The sequence below is a fragment of the Cornus florida genome, unplaced genomic scaffold (assembly GCF_030987335.1).
Source record: "Cornus florida cultivar Cherokee Brave unplaced genomic scaffold, ASM3098733v1 CherokeeBrave_3.0.0_Hap2_Chr08, whole genome shotgun sequence".
Classification (NCBI taxonomy): domain Eukaryota; kingdom Viridiplantae; phylum Streptophyta; class Magnoliopsida; order Cornales; family Cornaceae; genus Cornus; species Cornus florida.
Window position 1 is genome coordinate 7,752,961 of NW_026775578.1, and position 17,322 is coordinate 7,770,282.

Sequence of the window (17,322 nt, forward strand, 5' to 3'; positions counted from 1 at the left end):
AAAATTTTCTATTCCTGCAAATCTAAAACTGTTTATTATTATTATTATTATTATTATTATTATTATTATTTATCTAATCAAACAGAGCTAAAAGATCTTATACACGTGTTCATAATAGTCACACAAATCAAACTTCTAATTTTTTATTTCTTACAAAGTTATTTTCAAAACTAATCTTATAGAATGGTCGAAAAAGATGTTAACAAGTATGGTTGGCGAATAAAAAAGGGAATACATATAAGTAGACTTAGTACCCTTAAATAACAAAATAGTCTAATTTTAAAGTTTATTTTTCAATTTAATTGAATTAAACAAAATAATTACAAATACAACAATAAGTATTGTCAAGGTCCAAAACACCCTCCAAACTCTTGTTCTAAAATACCAAAATATCCTTAGAGTTATATAATTTCAAAATAACAAAAGTCAATTAAGAAACTTTCGAATCTTGACTGTAGATCCTGTGTTTGGAAGGAGCCTGAGTGAAGAAAATCAAATCCATTACAACAAGCATGACAAATGATTTAACGAGTATCTTACAAATCCAAATTTATTTTACACGGCATTTTCTCCCTCTTTATTTGTACTATTTACATGTTTATACATATAACTTTGAATTTCCTTTTATAGGTGGAATAATATTTTCTTGTTCTGAAGCAAGAAAGACGCTTTGTTTATAAATATAATATTTTAAGATGTATTTGTTGTATGTCTAGAGAAATTGTAGAAGGTTGCAAATGAATTGTTTGATTAAATACTCAATTGAAGAAATAAAACATTTTTTTGAAGACACAAAATACTATTCTCTGATAAATTTGAGATCAACCCTAGATGTTTAGGGATCAAGTTGTGATACTTGTTCTTAATTTTCAGATAGATTTTCACTATTCAACGAGGCTTTCTCTCTCTTTAATTAGATCCGTCTTATTTCAAATTTTTCTGAATTTTTTTATTTTTCTGAGTTATATATGTGATCATACTGGGTATAGATTAATTGACCCAAGAATCAAAATTTTTAGTTTATCCTTTATATTTTTGATAAGAAATCATTGTAGATAAAAAAAATGAATCTTTAAGTCACTATACAAGAGATCTGAGGAAGACGAGAAAGACAAGCCAATTAAAGTTTGTATAATAATCCTCTGGTCATGGCGGTCTCCCTCATCAACGTGGTTGTTCAGAAAAGTTATCAAAACCAAACGAGAGGTAAGAGAGAGAGACGATGAAGATAGAGGAATGGAACCCGATCTAATTGAAGAGAGAAAGAAACGTCGTTTTGGAAAGAAAAAAAAAAATGGTAAGAGGGATGATGTGTCCATGCCACATAAGAATTGGATTAAAATAGGCTTCAAAATTCTTATAAAATTATACGGATATTTTAGTATTTCAGAATAAGAGTTTAAAAGATATTTTGGACTTTAACAATAATTGTTGACGTATTTGTAATTATTTTGTTTAATTTAATCAAATTGAAAAATAAACTTTAAATTTAGACTATTTTGTTATTTAAGACTACCAAGTATACTTATACGTAGTTTTTTCATAAAAAAAGTCTTATTTCCAGAGCATAACTAGCTTCAAAACAAATCACACAAATCAAACTTTTAATTTTTTATTTCTTACAAAGTTATTTTCAAAACTAATCTTATAGAATGGTCGAAAAAGATGTTAACAAGTATGGTTGGGGAATAAAAAAATCTTATTTCCAGAGCAAAACTAGCTTCAGACAGATGCCTTTGGTGGGGGGGCTTGGCGTAAAGAAAAGGATAATACAAGTGTACGCCCACTATACAACAACTCAAAGACGAAAATAAACTCCTCATGCTAGCTCCAGCATAAAGAAATGTAATTCATAGAAAATTTTCCATATAATGAATGCAAAATCATGGGAAAGAGTTCAACTAACACGCATGAAATCAATTACTAGTTTAATCCCGGATGCTAAAAATATTATCATAAATTATCCAGTAATCCATGATAATCTCAATGTAACATTAATATTCATTTAAAATAATAGAAAATCTCTTGTTTTCACAGTTCAATCCCCCAATGCTAAATTTCTGAGGAAAAACAACAAAATCAACCAATTCACTTCGCCACATAATGAGGCACTGAGCTGGTGATTACCTTGAGACACAGAAGGAACAAAATCATAGATAATGCAAAGAGATCATCTGGAACAACAAGGGAGAGTGCTCTGCTTTGATGAGTCGGCTCCATTTTTAACCAGGGTTACTCGATTGACAGATAATTCGGCCTTGTAGGAATCGGAGTTAAGTATTTTCCTGCTAACATTGTTGTATATCTCACGGATAACAATCTCAAAAGCTGCATTAACATTAGTTGAATCCAGGGCAGATGTCTCCATGAAGAATAATCCTTCTGCTTCTGCAAGGCTCTTGCCTTCCTCCATGCTAACTTCTCTAATATTCTCCAAATCACACTTGTTTCCTACCAGCATTCTTGCTACTGTTGTGTCAGAATGAGCTGCACAGTTATTTTGTACAAGTATTAAACACTTACTAATGTTGAACTTTGGATACAAAGCAATAATTGCAGAATATCTAGTAGCTGCATACAAAGAATAAAATAAGCACTACTCCTGGAGAGACGGATATAAATTAGCTGCATCACAAATAATTAAAATAACCACAACTCTTGGAAGATGTCTATGCATAAAATCACTTTTAAAAATACTGTCACATTGCATTTGTTATGAAATGTTTGAGAGTTTCTGCGGATCGATCAGTGGATGACGGACGAACCTGCTGAACATTTTTGCCCAACTTGCAATAGGGTATTCATTCAACTTGACAAAACATACCAAATCAAGCAAATATGAATGAAATAAAGAACACAGGGATAAGCTTGCTTAGGGATTGTTGGTGTGCTAATGTAAAATGAACAAATAATTTAGCTAGGGATGGCAATTTCCTCCGCCCCGCCCCGCCCCTACCCCTAATGGGGTGGATTTAGTGGCCCTTAAATGGGTTTGGGACGGGTATGGTAAAATAATTAAAAACCCAAGCGGGTTTGGGGCGGGGGCAAATTTAGTGATGACCTCGCCCCGATTATATATGTATCTTTTAATTATTATTTTATATATATATATAAAATATATATTTTATATTTTGAAGACTCTTGTGTCTTTATTAGAAGTGTCTGTTAATATATTAATATTCACTACTTAGTAATTTAAAAATTGGGCCAGCTTATTTATCAGCCCAATTGGAGCACATTGGGCTAGTTTTTTTTTACTACATAATAAAAGTGCCATAACCCCAGCCCACCCTCACCGCACGCCGCAATTAAACGGAGTACATGGGGTGGAGTCAGTATTTTGTCTACCGAAATAGGGGTGGAGATGATATAACAATTACAAACTTGTACCGGAGTAGGGGCGGAGTTGGTATGATAAATTTTCTAACGGGGCGGAGTAGGACTTAACCAACTCCGCCCCGTTGCCATCCCTTACTTTAGCAACCCTGACGCTCATGTTACCAACTTGTTTGATCCCTATTTTCCCAACTAAAACTATGAAGGAAAAATAGCTAATAGTATATACCCATACATACAAACTAAAATGCCCTTCAAAAACAGGCACTTAAAGAAGATAAGTGAACTGTATGGCCCTGGTAAAGGCCTGTGCTGTAGCATCTAATATGGTGCATTTAATTCGGGTGGTTTGGGTTCTGGTATGTTTTTAAGAATTGGGATTAGCACGACCCTCATATCTTAATATCAATCACTAACTAACAAGTGGATGCCAACTAAGTGCAGGTAGTTGGACAAGAAACTCTGGCATAATTTTTATTGCAAGCAAACAAGCTCTTACTGTACAATGCAACTAAAACTGCTGCTGTATGGCATAAAGTCACAGGCAATTTAAACTTTTAGCATGTAAAGTAAGAATTTTACTGTAATTCTGAAAAACACAACACTAAATCTGTTAACCAACACATTAAAAATATGTAAACATCATCAAAATTCCTTCTATAAGTGGTAAGAGCATCAATATAAATCATCAATGAAGCCAGGTAGCGAACATCTCAAGTTCTATAGATGAATCATATTGATAACCCTGGTTTTCTAATTACACAGAACAATTCTGGTATTTACAAAGCACAATTTTGTATCAAGTCAGAATCACATAGAACTCATGATGTGCCTGTGTTGTTCTGTCCAATATCCAAGGATAACATTCCAGTAACAAAATGGTATTTTCAATACGAAGGTAATGGATACAAGAATTACAACTCACACAACTGATATGGGGCATACAATTTGTGGCAGAAGAAATAAATGTAAAATGGTGGAAAATACAAGCATTAATATTCTACTATTAGCTTCAAGAATTGACAACATCCAATAAATCCCACAAAAGAAGATTCAAAGGAACAAATCCAATTTTTTTTTTTTTTTTTTGGAATGTAGCAAATCTAAAATATTCAGCTAAAAAAAGCCTACATAAAATTTTCGTTTCCATTCTACTCTAAGGCTATATTAAATCTGGAAACACTCACTAACAATAAAACCAAACAATCAAAAACTTGGGGCTTCTAAATTATCGGAAATACAACTAATAATATCAAACTAATTGTGGCATAAAAAAATAAGAAAAAAGGCACTTACTATCGAGCTCATCGAGCCACCGTTTAATGCTGTCGAAAGTGGTCCGGCGACTGATATCGTAGACGATGAGTGCCCCAACGGCGCCTCTGTAGTAGGCGGAAGTGACGGCTCTGAAGCGCTCCTGGCCGGCGGTGTCCCAGACCTGGGCCTTGACCTCCTTGCCGTCGATTTCTATGGCCTGGGTCTGAAATTCGACTCCAATGGTGGCCTTTGAGTTCTTGTCGAACTCATCTCTGGCAAAGCGTGAGAGTAAGTTGGATTTGCCAACTGCTGAGTCCCCAATTATCACTATCTTGAACAAGTACTCCTCCCCTTCTTCTTCATTGCCCATTTCTTTTTGAGCGGTTTAGAGAGAATGAGAGAAAGTGATAAGATATGGGTTTTCCTGGTGGAAGTGTGTAATATAAATGGTAATTTAAGAGAAATTTATGGATTGACAATGGCGAAAAGTGGTTTTATTTTTTTGTTTGCAGTGTAGTGAAGTTAGCAATGTCTAATTGCGTAATTGACGGCAAGTGAGTAATAATAGAAGGTTTCCGAGATTTCTAGGGATTAAAATATTTTTTTATTTTGAGGTGCTTGTCTTGTAGTGTGACTAGTAACTTTTTCTACGGTTGTGTCTGTCGCTTTTGGTCAGTAAAGATTTTTTAAAGGGACATATGTTTTATTTTTAAAAAATTATTAATTTGTTCTTTTAAGTTTCCAATATTCAAAGACATATATAAAAATATGTAAAATATATTATTTGAAAAAGAAAAGTAACAATTATTTTGTGACCAAAAAGAAAAACACGACATTTGTTTTTTAGGACAGAAGGAGTAGCAATTTATTTGAGAGACGAGAATAGAAATATTGAAATTTCAAACCTTTTTTTTATTATATTATTTATCTATTTGCTTTTTAAATAAATATAACTATTTTTTCAAAAGAAATTTACACAGCACTTATTAAAAAAATTCACTTAATTTTCTATTTTAAAAGACTAATTTGGTCATTTTCAATGAAATAATACACTTTGTGATTGTGTAATTTTTTTGAATATTTTTTTGTAATAGATTATTTACTTCGCGCGCGTGTGTAATTTTTCAACACAATTAACCTTACTTTTAACACTAGGTTTTAATGTGTTGAGCACACCTATGGCTATAGTATGGTGCAATGGTAATGCAAATCATTTATGTGAATGAATGATTTCAGGTGAAAAAAAAAATAATAATAATTCAAGCGAAGTGAAATAGGCTACACTTAAATTATCTTGAATTGCCTAAAATGAAGGGCCTAATGGTAATTTGAAAGGCCTTCTAAAGCATCCATATTTTTTCAAGGTAGAGACTGTATAATGTTTGTATCAAATACGTTTAGACCACTAACCTGTTGGTACTTCTATGTTATATCAGTAATTTCATTTTGGTTCATAATATTTTAAAAACTCTATATGTTTATAAATTTTTATATATATAAACATATAGTAGGTTTTTTTTAGAAGGTTAAGTAAATTCACATGCATGCCTCTACCTGGAACTCCCACCAGTTGGGTTATTGTCTATTTGATAAATATAATATGTTGTTCTTTATTGCCATATCTTATGGTAGCTGTATCATGTTTCTTTGAAATTTGGTGTATCAATCTATTCATATTGTGCTGTATCGGTGCTTCCTTAGTTCAAAGAATAAGTTGACATTCTTTGCTTCTTCAACAGGTACAGCACTGACAATAAAATCTAATGCCATTACCATTTTGCACAGCGTCATTATAGCATTATCACTCTATTTCTCGGCCATTTAAATCGTAGTTCACAATTACAGTATCGGTCACGATATCACTAACAGTCAGTGTAACAGACTCGGATAAATATTATTATACTTGTCGAACCGATTCATTTATAAATATGTGTAACGATATCAAACACTTAAAAAGAATTAAAGTGGATCATAATAACTCATAATACCGAAGCGTGCTTCATCAATAATCAAGCTAGGCATTATCAATAGAATTAAATTTGTCCCATACTCTGATAGGTGTAGCCAAATCAAGCGTAGGTGCCCGTCAATAAGTTTCTTGCCAAATGTCAAAAACTATATTAATGTTCCTGAATATAATAGTACAATATCCCGATCAACCCTTTTCAAATAATAATTCAGTACCTACATGTGACATGTCAACTTGTTCAAAGCATACTATTCATTGCAACTACTTTATAAAGTTGACATTTGTTATTAAAATCTTTTTTTTCTTTATAAATATATAAATTATAACATTCATCAATTATTATTATTATTTTTTTTTCCATTCATCAGTCAACAATATCTGCTGTGATGTCTTATGTCCTCCATGTCTCCAATAGTCCAATTAAGAAGTCACAATATTGACAAGAAGAAAACTTGTGGCTTTGCTTTGTCATATTGTCTTCCTCCTTTGAAATTGTGACTTCCTTTAGGCAAGTTCTATATATATATATTTAATTAAAGAATTTACATGATTAACAAGAGTGAAGGGTTTGAGAATCTTGGCCCACATAGCCACAATCAACTTCGTGTAAATTTGCAACTTAGATGTTTTGATTGGGGTAAAAATCACCTCCAGTGAAATAGTGTATCATTTACTCCATTTTGAAATAAGTGGTCTAGAAATGGTCACGTCACCAATGTTTGGGACAGTAGGAAAATATTGAGATGCACAATAGGAAAATGTTGGGATGCACCTTACGAAAATGTTAGGATGTACTTCTACTTACAAAAATGGAGAAAATGGACTACTGTAATAACTGGAGGTGATCCTTGTCCTTGATTGGGAGTAGTGAATGACCTAATTTTTTTCTATTTCAAATCTAAACTATGGATTGGACAATTCCAAATACAACATATTAAATTTCAAACTCATGCAATTATCATTTTCAACTAATTTGAAAACTATCCATAAAAGAGTAAAAAACGAAAAGAAAAGAATAGGGCAGCTTAGAAGATTGTTATCCTATTGGTGTTCCCAACATATATATTGCTCTGCACGAACGGATTGTAGTGGTGATATTCAACATCTATAGTGGGAGTGCTTGGCTGTCTTTGCTTTCAGTCCACTTCCAACTTATCTATATATCTTCATATTATTGTTTATTTCATTCTTGTAAATTAAGTTGAGGTCAATCAGTATTGGAAATTCTTCTTTCCACTAGCAGGATAATATATCTCTGGCCCTTTTCACAACCATATTAGGTGCCGTGAAGGAAGACCACTTAATGAGATAGGCACCACACCATAAGTGAACTGACCTCAAACACTACTGAAATAATATATACTATGTGTGTGTTCTAGAGATTGATAGTATACTACCTTGAAGTATGCTTCATTGATTTGCATATATACTATGAAGGAACAGTTAATGAATTCTTGAATGAATCTAGGGCTTATTAGCTGAAATTTTGTTCTCATAACCCATCAAACTTACCCTTTCCTAGTAAGTAAATCTCAGGACTCATTGATAACTAGCAAAATCTACAAGTTATGTAAATACTTTATTGTAAACCATTGTACCAACTTTTTATGAAGAAAAGCCTTTCCTTCCAGAAACAATGCTATTTTTTTCCACTCATGACCCAACATATTGGTGGGCTGCCCAATAAGTCAAGAATGTCTGCTGTGGTTTCCCCACATACTCTTCCACCAGCACTTTAAAACTACACTCATGTCATACAACAACTTCAACTTAGCTATAGAGATAACCATGGCTCTGCTACACCATTTCCTTCTCCTACTACTCTTGCTTCCCAATATCATTGCAGAATCTGAAGATCCTTCGGGCCAGTTTTGTAATACAAATACTAAAATAAATAGCACAAGTCGAGTATCAGCAAATATTGACCGCTTGTTGCCTCAGCTTGTTTCGGGTGCTATTCTGAATGGCTTCATTGCTACCTCCTATGGTAACGGTGAAGACCAAGTCTATGGCCTAGCACAATGCAGAGGAGATGTGAGCAGCAAAGACTGCTCGACCTGCATCCAAGATGCGGCAAAGGAGATTCGCAAACGCTGTCCAAACGAGGCTGATGCTAGGATTTGGTATGAATATTGCTTCCTAAGGTATAACACAAAGGATTTCTTTGGACAAGTTGACACATCTTTTGGTATTTTCTATTACAATGTTCAGAATGTAACCGATCCTGATCCTAAAACTTTCAACAAAGAACTAGGAGCTCTGATGGACAAGATTAGTTCACAGGCTGTTGAGCCCACGAACAAAGGGCTTGGGAAAGAAAAAACTAAATTGACACCTTTTATAACACTATATGCTTTGGTACAATGCACAAGGGACCTCTCAAAGCTATCTTGTGCTCAGTGCCTGGCCATAGCAGTTGGCAACATCCCAACTTTCTGTGATAACAAAAAGGGCTGTCGGGTTCTATATAGTAGTTGTTATCTCCGTTATGAACTCTATCCTTTTTACTTTCCTCTTGATTCACAAAACACATTGACAGATGCTTCAAAGGTTTATCATGTATCTGTTGTTTCCAAACCTTAGTTAGTTGGTCACATGTCAAAGAAGCACAAACTTCTGTGTAACATCATTTCAATTTGTATTTATAAGCTTTTGAATATCTTTACATGTACATGTGTAGCAATTTTGCATTCAGATCCACAAATATTAATCATCGCAGCACATAAAATAAAGCGTGTTATGTACACAACTCCAATATGTTATAGATGGATCATTTTGCCATAAAATTAGTTAATTGTTCGCCTTGCCTCGACTTCTAGGGAAAGGGACAGCATCCTTAATATCAATGAGGCCAGTGGCATAGAGAACCATTAGGTCAAATACAAGACTGAAGCCAGAGTGTTGGACAGTTCCTTGCCTTCGAAGATCCAAGTACCATTCATACTGCTCTCTGGGTAAGCCCAATTCCTTAATCCTGCAAGCATATACAACAGAAAACTTGTAAAACTTTTACTAAACCATTTCCATTAGAAATATGGAAAGAATTAGAAAACTAATGCCCCAAACAACTGCAACTGTTATCACCATCGAACTAGGACAAGATGACCCAAGATCAAGGAATAGAAAGAAATGGTGATCATCTCTAAAGTGACATCAGCATAATGTTTGGTAAAAGTGAACCTTCATCGTTCAATCAAAGATCAAAAATAGATCCTTACCTTGAACTTAATTTCTCAAAGCGTTCCTCATTTTGGCTACCTCTGATCAGTGTTCCACCCTGCAAACAGGTGTCCTCCAGCTTAGTGAGCATAATTTAATCTAGATAATAGTTGGAACTATAATAGGATTAAAGAATCCAGCACTAGTTGCTTAACAGGCCCTTTATTGCTCACAGAAACACTTCAGCTTACCTTTGGTGCAATCACATCAAATGCTGCAACTGTTTTTCCATCATCGTTCAGGCGAACATAGAATGGTTTCAGTTCTTTTGGGTAATTGTATATAATCACTGGACTTTGATATATCTCCTCTGCCAAATAACTGTCAACGACAAAGAAGCTAAGTCTACCCATTCCTCTCTGTTACAAAAGTTTACATTTATAAAACACTTGCGTACCTTTCATGTTCTTCAGTCAAAGATGCACCAAATTCAATTTTTGCTTCAAATTTCTTATTAGTTACCTAATCAGAAAACATCAATAATACATTTGAAATAAGAACAGCAATTGTGGATATATCAGTAAGAATAATATATCCAAGGAACATGCAGCACAATATTGTTACCTGTTTTAAAACCTCCACTGCTTCTGCATAGGAGATCTTTTTAAATGAACTTGATGTCATTGATTGAAGGCGATCCACAATGGTTTTGTCAATCCGTTTAGTGACAAATGTTAAATCTTCTGAACAATTTTCCAATGTCCATTTGCACAGAAACTTTAAAAGGTCATTCGCACAGTTCATGGCGTCCTAGACATGCACAAAGAATAATATAATTTTAGGAAAATTTATTTCACATGTAGAATATGAGGAACAAAGCAATGAGATTGTAGTTTTTAAGGCAAGGCACTTCAGAATATTACAAGTATGTTGGATATTTATGCCACTCCAAAGGAATTAAGGGTATTCCCACAATCAGAAAGTAGTGGCAAAAAGATGCCTCCAACTAGAAAATTATGCTGAAAACAGATTTCATGAAATTGAAAGGAACAACAGAGCATATAACATAAAAGAGCATAATGTGACAAAAAGAATCAGCTTCATTTGAAATTAGTATAAGTAAAGTTGGTTTATTGTATTACTGAGGAATTTTAAGAAAGCATTAGTACTGAACAAAGAAAAAGCTTCTACCTCTAACTCTGAGAAAGCCATTTCGAGTTCAATCATCCACATCTCTGCCAAACTTTTTTTGGATTCTGACATTTCTGCTCTAAATCTGGGCCCAAACGAGTACACATTTCCAAGGGCACATGCATAACTCTCAAGATGAAGGCGACCAGAAGCTGTTAAATAAGTCTGGCGAGAAAAGAAATCTTTAGAAAAGTCAACCTTTTCAGTTTTAAGTGAAGTTCCAGGCTTTGATTTTTCTCTTGCTTCCAACTGTGATGCTAGCTCGTTTGTTTTACGGAGATCCTGAATTGCAGCAGCTAGTGCTTCCTTATTGCTATCAGTTCTCTTGAGTTCTTCAACCAGTTTACTTTTCTCCTTGATAGAAGCCTTGACAACTTCAAGGTTGACAACTTCAGTTTCATTCATGACACTTTGCTCACTTTTTTTTATTTCTTTGGATAAAAGAGTGGTAACTTGGAACTTCTCACTAAACCCTTCAGAATCTGTTGTTGTGATGATGGGCACTTGCACATAAAGGAACCCATTGTTCTGGAAGAAAGCGTGAGTTGCTTGAGTCAGGGCATTGCGGATTCGCAGAACAGATGCCACCTGCAAATTTTAAAACACCTCAACGAAAGAGTAAAGTAACACAATAAGGGACCTAAGTAACATAATTAGAATCATTCTAGAACGTCAAACTTATACAAAAAGAAGTGAAAGTGCGTGATAGAATCATGTTAGTCCTAAGCTTTTATTGTTATTCTTCGTTATGATTGCAGGCTTGCAGCACAAAGTTGGACAGAACCCTGAAAATGATTAATGCAAGGATGATCTTTGTTAATGATTTGGTCATCTTGAAAAGCGAAAGTGATGGATTTTTGAAAACCAAAAAACTACAGCAAAAATGAAAATTTATCTCCCTTGGGGAAAGGGACATGTAAAAAAGTTTGTTGTCAAATATAAAAATGGGGGTATTGAAACTAATATGTAGAGCCTTGATGTAGAAAATAAAAATGGAGGTATTGAAATTACCGTCGTAGTTCTTGGACGAAAGTGAGAGAAATCCCTTAACATATCCAATGGTAATCTTTTCTTTGATAACGGATACTTATCCGGATCAACTATTCCAAGATGCAGAATTTTGTCTGCTTTGAGCTCAATAACATGTTTTCCCACTCCTGATGGTTGTTGCAAGGCACCTTCAACTAATATACAAGTTCCAGTAGGCATGATTTGGCTAGGAGGGACTATCGATGATTCAACAAGAACCTAAAAGAGTACAAATTATAAAACCAATCAACAAAAAAAATGACATATACAAGTAGGTCTGATTTTCATTAGGTGGCTTTAAAATTGAACATGAATTTATGATAAAATTCAAGATTTCTGATAGAAAAAGAGAGAATTGGATGTACCTGAAGACTTGAAACACAAGAACCATCACTAATTTGCAAGAAAGCATTAGAGGGTGTTGGGGGTCTATTAATCAGAGAATCCAACTTCTCACGGATCTGGACATGGCCTCCCCCAAAAACCTTCAATATGGAGCGAAGAAAGGGTATTCGAGATTGAAGAACTTCCACACAGGTCACATCATGTGGTTCGGCCATACCAACTTTTACATCCGAGGTCTGCACAGGTTGTTCTTTCTTCACCTCTTTGGAGGACTTAACCCATCCTCCAACCAAAATTGTCTCACCAACCAATCCGAATCCTCCATCGCTGCGACCCACTACAGTTTTCAAGATTACCCTTTTCGAGTACTTGAAAACGGTAACCGGCGATTCAGCAACTTGGGTTTGCTCTGAGGCCAATTTGGGGTAAGAAGAAACTTGGGTTTGCTCTGAAGCCATTTTGGGGTAAAAAGAGAGAGAGAAAGAGAAGTGAAAGTAAGGAGAAATTGCGGAAGAGTTTTGGAAGGTTTGTGGGAGGATTTGGGTTTTTATTTGGATGGATGGACATGGTGATGTATATAGCAGAGGAAGGATGCTTTACTTGGGAAGGTGATTGGGAGGATTGAGAGGAGGAAGATGAAAGAAGAGGGTGTGCAGAAGTTTGAGGGTGAAGGAAAGGGATTAGAGACGCAGAAATGGAGGCTAGGGTTTGGTATTCTTGTAGGTTGGGCTTTCGCGGGAATTCCACACTCCCAACTGTTTTCCAAATTTTGATTTTTTTTTTTCCTTAAAAAACAAATAATAATAATAATTAATCAATTAAGAATTGGATTGGTACAGAGAATAGGGTTTGGTATTTTTGGGATTGTTCGTAATATATCCAGGCTGGTGTTTGGGTCTCCTCAGTATCCTTATGATTTATCTTCTAGAGATGAGGCCTAGAAGCCCCAGTTCCACTGTTAAAAAAATAAAATAAAATAATAATAATAATAATAAAAAGACTATAATGGAGCCATTCGTCTTGCACATCATTTTCGTTTCACCCTCTCGTAGAAAAGGTGAGAAGGTAATACTACCTCTATTATATATTATTTTATTTTTAAATGTTTTAATTAGTTGTTTGTTTTGAAAAGTCAAAGCAAATAAATTTTTATCTTTTTATCATTATCATTTATATTTTTTAAAATTTTAAAACTTAATAATTAAACATATCTAAACTAAAAAGGACAAATTAATAATTTTAAAAAAGATAATACATTAATTGTATATTCTTTTGAAAATTTTAATTTCAAAACATGAATATCTAATACGAGACCGAGGAAGTTATACTTCTCCTTTCACAATTTTCATTTCCAACAAAGCATGTACGAATTTTAACTGACTAACTGTCCATTCTAATAAAGTAGATGGTATTTGTACGCAAAGAAATGATAGAATCAAGCTGTACCTCGTACCTTATTTTTCATTTTCTTCTCTGACAATTACACAAAAAAAGGGGGGAGACAGTTTTTCTTTTTCCTTGCAGATACTTTTTTTTTATAATTATCTATCCCACCTTTTTAAAATTTTGCAATATTAGTAAACCATAAGAAATTATAAACGTGTTTTTTTGACGACAGGCATTGAATTTCAGACTACTTCAAAACAATCTTGCTATAATTTTATCCTAGCCAACCTTATTTGCTAAGGAATTTGCAATTTCTTTGATTTTTTTCCTTAAAAATTATAAAGTTAGATTACTTCAGATTCTTAAAGGGGTCACTTACCAAAGACCTTTTATATTAATTGTAACTTCATTTATATTTATCCTTTTTTATGTTTTTTTGCATTATTGGATAGGAATCTTTCCAGCAATATACAATTTAATAGGGTTAAGTGCAAATAACTCTCATTTAAATATGATATAATACAAAAAAGTTCCTGTGTGATATAAAATACCTCCTCAAATGCTTCTGTCTGTATAAAAAGACTATAATACCCTCTTGCCAGTAAAATAAAATAATATTTAAAAAATAAAGTAAGGTACAATTACCATTTTAGATAAAGACACCCGGTTAAGTAGTCCAATAGAAAAAAAAAATTGTGTACAAAAATTTATATAATATTAAAAAAATAAAAAAATGAAGAAGACCCATTGTCAAACGGGTGAAACTCAACTGATAAAAAAAAGGCAAAATAGGAAGAGAAATGGGTAAATTAGGATTTTTAAATTTACTTTATGTCAATTTTGACCAAAAAGTAGTTAGAGGTACTTATGAACTTACAAATTTTTTAAATTTACACATTTTTTTAAATTTTATGAACTTAAATGCACATTCTCAAAAATGAGAAATTATTTGTGCACAAACCCTATATTGCTAGAGAGTTTTCTGCCGTTAACGTTATTTAATACTCACTAGTTACTACTAATTATGTTAAACTAAGACACTATTTCAATTGATTTTGCGTTTGGTTAGTACATTTATTATAACCAAAATTTGTACCATCCTTAATATTTTCCAAATATAAAGTAAATTTCTACAATCATCACACTTGTTTTATACCCCACGATGACAATAATGCAAGGTCCATTTATCAATTTATTTATATAAGAATCTAAAAGCGGTGAAAAAAAGATAAAAAAATACTACTATAAGAATCTGCAAGGCAATAATTAACCTTTTTTCTCTTTTTTGTGAAAAGACCAGGTGAAAAAACTCTGCACACGGAGAAGCATACGAATGATTCTTAGGCAGAAACCCTATTTTAACCTAGAAAAATATCAAAAATAAAACCACGTTGCTATGTAAAATGCAGACAACTTGGTGGTATTTTTGTAATTCTAAGAAAAATCCAAAAATACCATGAGTTGCTCAAATATGAAATTTGTCAGTTGGTGTGTTCTACTCAGCACGGGACATTTTGGCAGTCCAATTGTCCTTATTTGACCACAATCTCTCTCTCTCTCTCTCTCTCTCTCATCCTGACAATATATATAATATAATGAAACTATCATAATTTATCTCTTGCTTATCCCAATACTAAGCAAACAATGGCCAACATTAAAAACCCCAACTCACTACTCTTGCTACCCTTCACCCTAGTTTGTGCAGCATATGTTATTCAAGGTCATCATCACCATAACTACTTCATCATACAAATCATATATTTCTATCGTGTGTATATATATATACTTCTTGCTTCGTGTTTCGATTAATGTATAATCTTTGCTACTTTTTACAATGTATATCATTTTATTTTTCTACATTAAGCTAGAAATGGGTTGTTGTACTTGAATGAATTGAAAGTTCAGCTTGATATGGTTGTGTTGTATCAACTATTCTAGCCATGGACCTAGCTAGTATACCTAAATTCCATTTGGTTGCTGAGAAAACAGAGGTAATGAACAACTTGGATTTCACATTGGCCAAACATGGTGTTTGTGAGATTCCCAAGTTCTTTTTTTCCTCTCTCTCTCTCTCTATGTTCTCAACCACCAAATTCAGCTTTTATTTTATTCTTCATGCTACACTTAGATATTGAACTAATTCTATGCGCGCTCATATTCAACATAATTTCAGGTGTTGCAGGGTCTAAAAGTGTAGTAGTAGTTCCTCTTGATCAAATGGTCTATGACTCCTCTCTACCAGGGGGACAACTACATTTGCAGGTGAGAAACAAGAAGCATTTCTGTAAAGAATATTGGTCGATTTTTTTATTTTTATTTCATATGGTATTTTAACATTTTTCGTAACTTCATTTTCCAATCTTTATGGGGGCATATAGGGCAGTGGCAAAGATTGGATGAAGAGGAGTTCAAGAAGATCAATGATTGGATCAACAGCGCCAACGTGCACTTACAATGAATGCAGAGGGTGTAAGTATAAATGCAGAGCTGAGCAAGTTCCAGTGGAGGGGAACGACCTCATCAATAGCCCATACCACTACAAATGTGTTTGCCATAGGTAATTTTTCAGAGCTAGGGAAGTACAAGTTTGAGATAAGTGAATTTTGGTTCGGATTATGAAATTTTGGTGCAGAATCATAAACAACTCTATAGCTCTCTTCCTTCTGTTTTCCACATTATTTTGTTAGTACTAGTAGTAGCTAAATGAGTGTCCAAATTTGCTGTTTTAGTATCTTTCTGGTTTGAGAATGCTGGACTGTGTATTTGGGATATTTTCAGTTTTTTGTTAGTATTTGTTTCTGTATTTTGCTGCACAGATTCTTTTGACAAGCACAAGGCATTGTTTGTGGACACGTACTGTGTGTGTGGCCATTGAAACGCTACATGATTTTTTTTTTTTTTTTTTATTATTATTTTTTTTGAAAGTGTAGCACTGCAAGTGGCACATGGAAATGGTCCCCAACACTAAGCATATGCCATCATCAATTGGTCATATAGGGTAGCTTGTTTGAATTTATTCATTTGCACCGAGGGATACATGAATTTAGTTGGCACAAAAAGATATATAGAGAGATACAAGTAGGTAGGACCCATTTTCAGTGTACAAAAAGCAAAGCAAACCACTCCATACTCATGCTCAATTGATGCACATTTTTTTATTTTTTTATTTTTTCATAATTGATGCACTTCACCATCCACAAGTGTCTTCTTCTTTTTCTTTTTTTCTTTTTCCCTTTTTTTCTTTTTTCTTTTTTCTTGAGAATATTCTAATGTCTACATAAGGATCTAGGGCATACACACCCTTTTATGCCCATAAGTTGATGACACATTTGCCTTGTTCAATCATGGTCTGGACCTTCCTCCACTCAGCACTTGTTATAAAAGACGACTTTTTTCCCGATGATGTGACCCTATCCTCAACCTCCACAGATCAATAAAGTAAAAAGGCACATTTGGAAGTGCCATAAAATTCATATATTTCCCAACTTCTAACGTTACAAACATAAAAAGGAAAAAAAAAAAATTTGGGAATAGGAAAACAATGAAGTTGACTGGTTGCCAGAAATGCCACTATAATGGTGTAGGTCCATTCTGTGATGTAATAATAACAAGAGAATCAAACAAATTCAAAACAATTCAGGTTCATTTGA

General features: G+C 33.7%; 4 protein-coding genes across 4 annotated transcripts; 2 read left to right on the forward strand and 2 right to left on the reverse strand.

Annotated features, from left to right (window-relative positions):
- Nucleotides 1–1,939: 1,939 nt before the first annotated feature.
- On the reverse strand, nucleotides 1,940–5,090 carry LOC132269187 (ras-related protein RABA5c-like). Its single transcript, XM_059770277.1, has 2 exons — nucleotides 4,633–5,090; nucleotides 1,940–2,487 (listed from the first exon to the last, which is right to left on the reverse strand). The coding sequence occupies exons 1-2, from the start codon at nucleotides 4,961–4,963 to the stop codon at nucleotides 2,171–2,173; spliced, it is 648 nt and encodes a 215-aa protein (XP_059626260.1). The 5' UTR covers nucleotides 4,964–5,090; the 3' UTR covers nucleotides 1,940–2,170.
- A 3,178-nt stretch (nucleotides 5,091–8,268) lies between these two features.
- LOC132269186 (cysteine-rich repeat secretory protein 55) lies at nucleotides 8,269–9,221 on the forward strand. Its single transcript, XM_059770276.1, has one exon. The coding sequence runs from the start codon at nucleotides 8,312–8,314 to the stop codon at nucleotides 9,143–9,145; it is 834 nt and encodes a 277-aa protein (XP_059626259.1). The 5' UTR covers nucleotides 8,269–8,311; the 3' UTR covers nucleotides 9,146–9,221.
- Nucleotides 9,222–9,298: 77 nt separating this feature from the next.
- On the reverse strand, nucleotides 9,299–13,206 carry LOC132269185 (asparagine--tRNA ligase, cytoplasmic 2-like). Its single transcript, XM_059770275.1, has 8 exons — nucleotides 12,307–13,206; nucleotides 11,924–12,160; nucleotides 10,913–11,500; nucleotides 10,346–10,531; nucleotides 10,179–10,243; nucleotides 9,973–10,102; nucleotides 9,781–9,839; nucleotides 9,299–9,536 (listed from the first exon to the last, which is right to left on the reverse strand). The coding sequence occupies exons 1-8, from the start codon at nucleotides 12,742–12,744 to the stop codon at nucleotides 9,353–9,355; spliced, it is 1,887 nt and encodes a 628-aa protein (XP_059626258.1). The 5' UTR covers nucleotides 12,745–13,206; the 3' UTR covers nucleotides 9,299–9,352.
- A 2,001-nt stretch (nucleotides 13,207–15,207) lies between these two features.
- Nucleotides 15,208–16,492, forward strand: LOC132268376 (EPIDERMAL PATTERNING FACTOR-like protein 9). The gene is made up of 3 exons (XM_059769231.1): nucleotides 15,208–15,392; nucleotides 15,846–15,934; nucleotides 16,051–16,492. The coding sequence occupies exons 1-3, from the start codon at nucleotides 15,317–15,319 to the stop codon at nucleotides 16,231–16,233; spliced, it is 348 nt and encodes a 115-aa protein (XP_059625214.1). The 5' UTR covers nucleotides 15,208–15,316; the 3' UTR covers nucleotides 16,234–16,492.
- Nucleotides 16,493–17,322: the final 830 nt, after the last annotated feature.

What these genes read in the sequence shown, in the direction of transcription:
- LOC132269186 (XM_059770276.1), top strand. Translation starts at nt 8,312, where the DNA reads ATGTCATACAACAACTTCAACTTAGCTATAGAGATAACCATGGCTCTG.
- LOC132268376 (XM_059769231.1), top strand. Translation starts at nt 15,317, where the DNA reads ATGGCCAACATTAAAAACCCCAACTCACTACTCTTGCTACCCTTCACC. An exon ending in TGCAGCATATGTTATTCAAG is followed by an intron (nt 15,393 to 15,845) that starts GTCATCATCACC and finishes ACATAATTTCAG; the next exon opens with GTGTTGCAGGGTCTAAAAGT. An exon ending in GGGGACAACTACATTTGCAG is followed by an intron (nt 15,935 to 16,050) that starts GTGAGAAACAAG and finishes GGGGGCATATAG; the next exon opens with GGCAGTGGCAAAGATTGGAT.
- LOC132269185 (XM_059770275.1), bottom strand. Translation starts at nt 12,744, where the DNA reads ATGGCTTCAGAGCAAACCCAAGTTTCTTCTTACCCCAAATTGGCCTCA. An exon ending in TGGCTTTCTCAGAGTTAGAG is followed by an intron (nt 10,532 to 10,912) that starts GTAGAAGCTTTT and finishes GTGCATGTCTAG; the next exon opens with GACGCCATGAACTGTGCGAA. An exon ending in CAGTGGAGGTTTTAAAACAG is followed by an intron (nt 10,244 to 10,345) that starts GTAACAATATTG and finishes TTTTCTGATTAG; the next exon opens with GTAACTAATAAGAAATTTGA.
- LOC132269187 (XM_059770277.1), bottom strand. Translation starts at nt 4,963, where the DNA reads ATGGGCAATGAAGAAGAAGGGGAGGAGTACTTGTTCAAGATAGTGATA. An exon ending in GTGGCTCGATGAGCTCGATA is followed by an intron (nt 2,488 to 4,632) that starts GTAAGTGCCTTT and finishes ATAACTGTGCAG; the next exon opens with CTCATTCTGACACAACAGTA.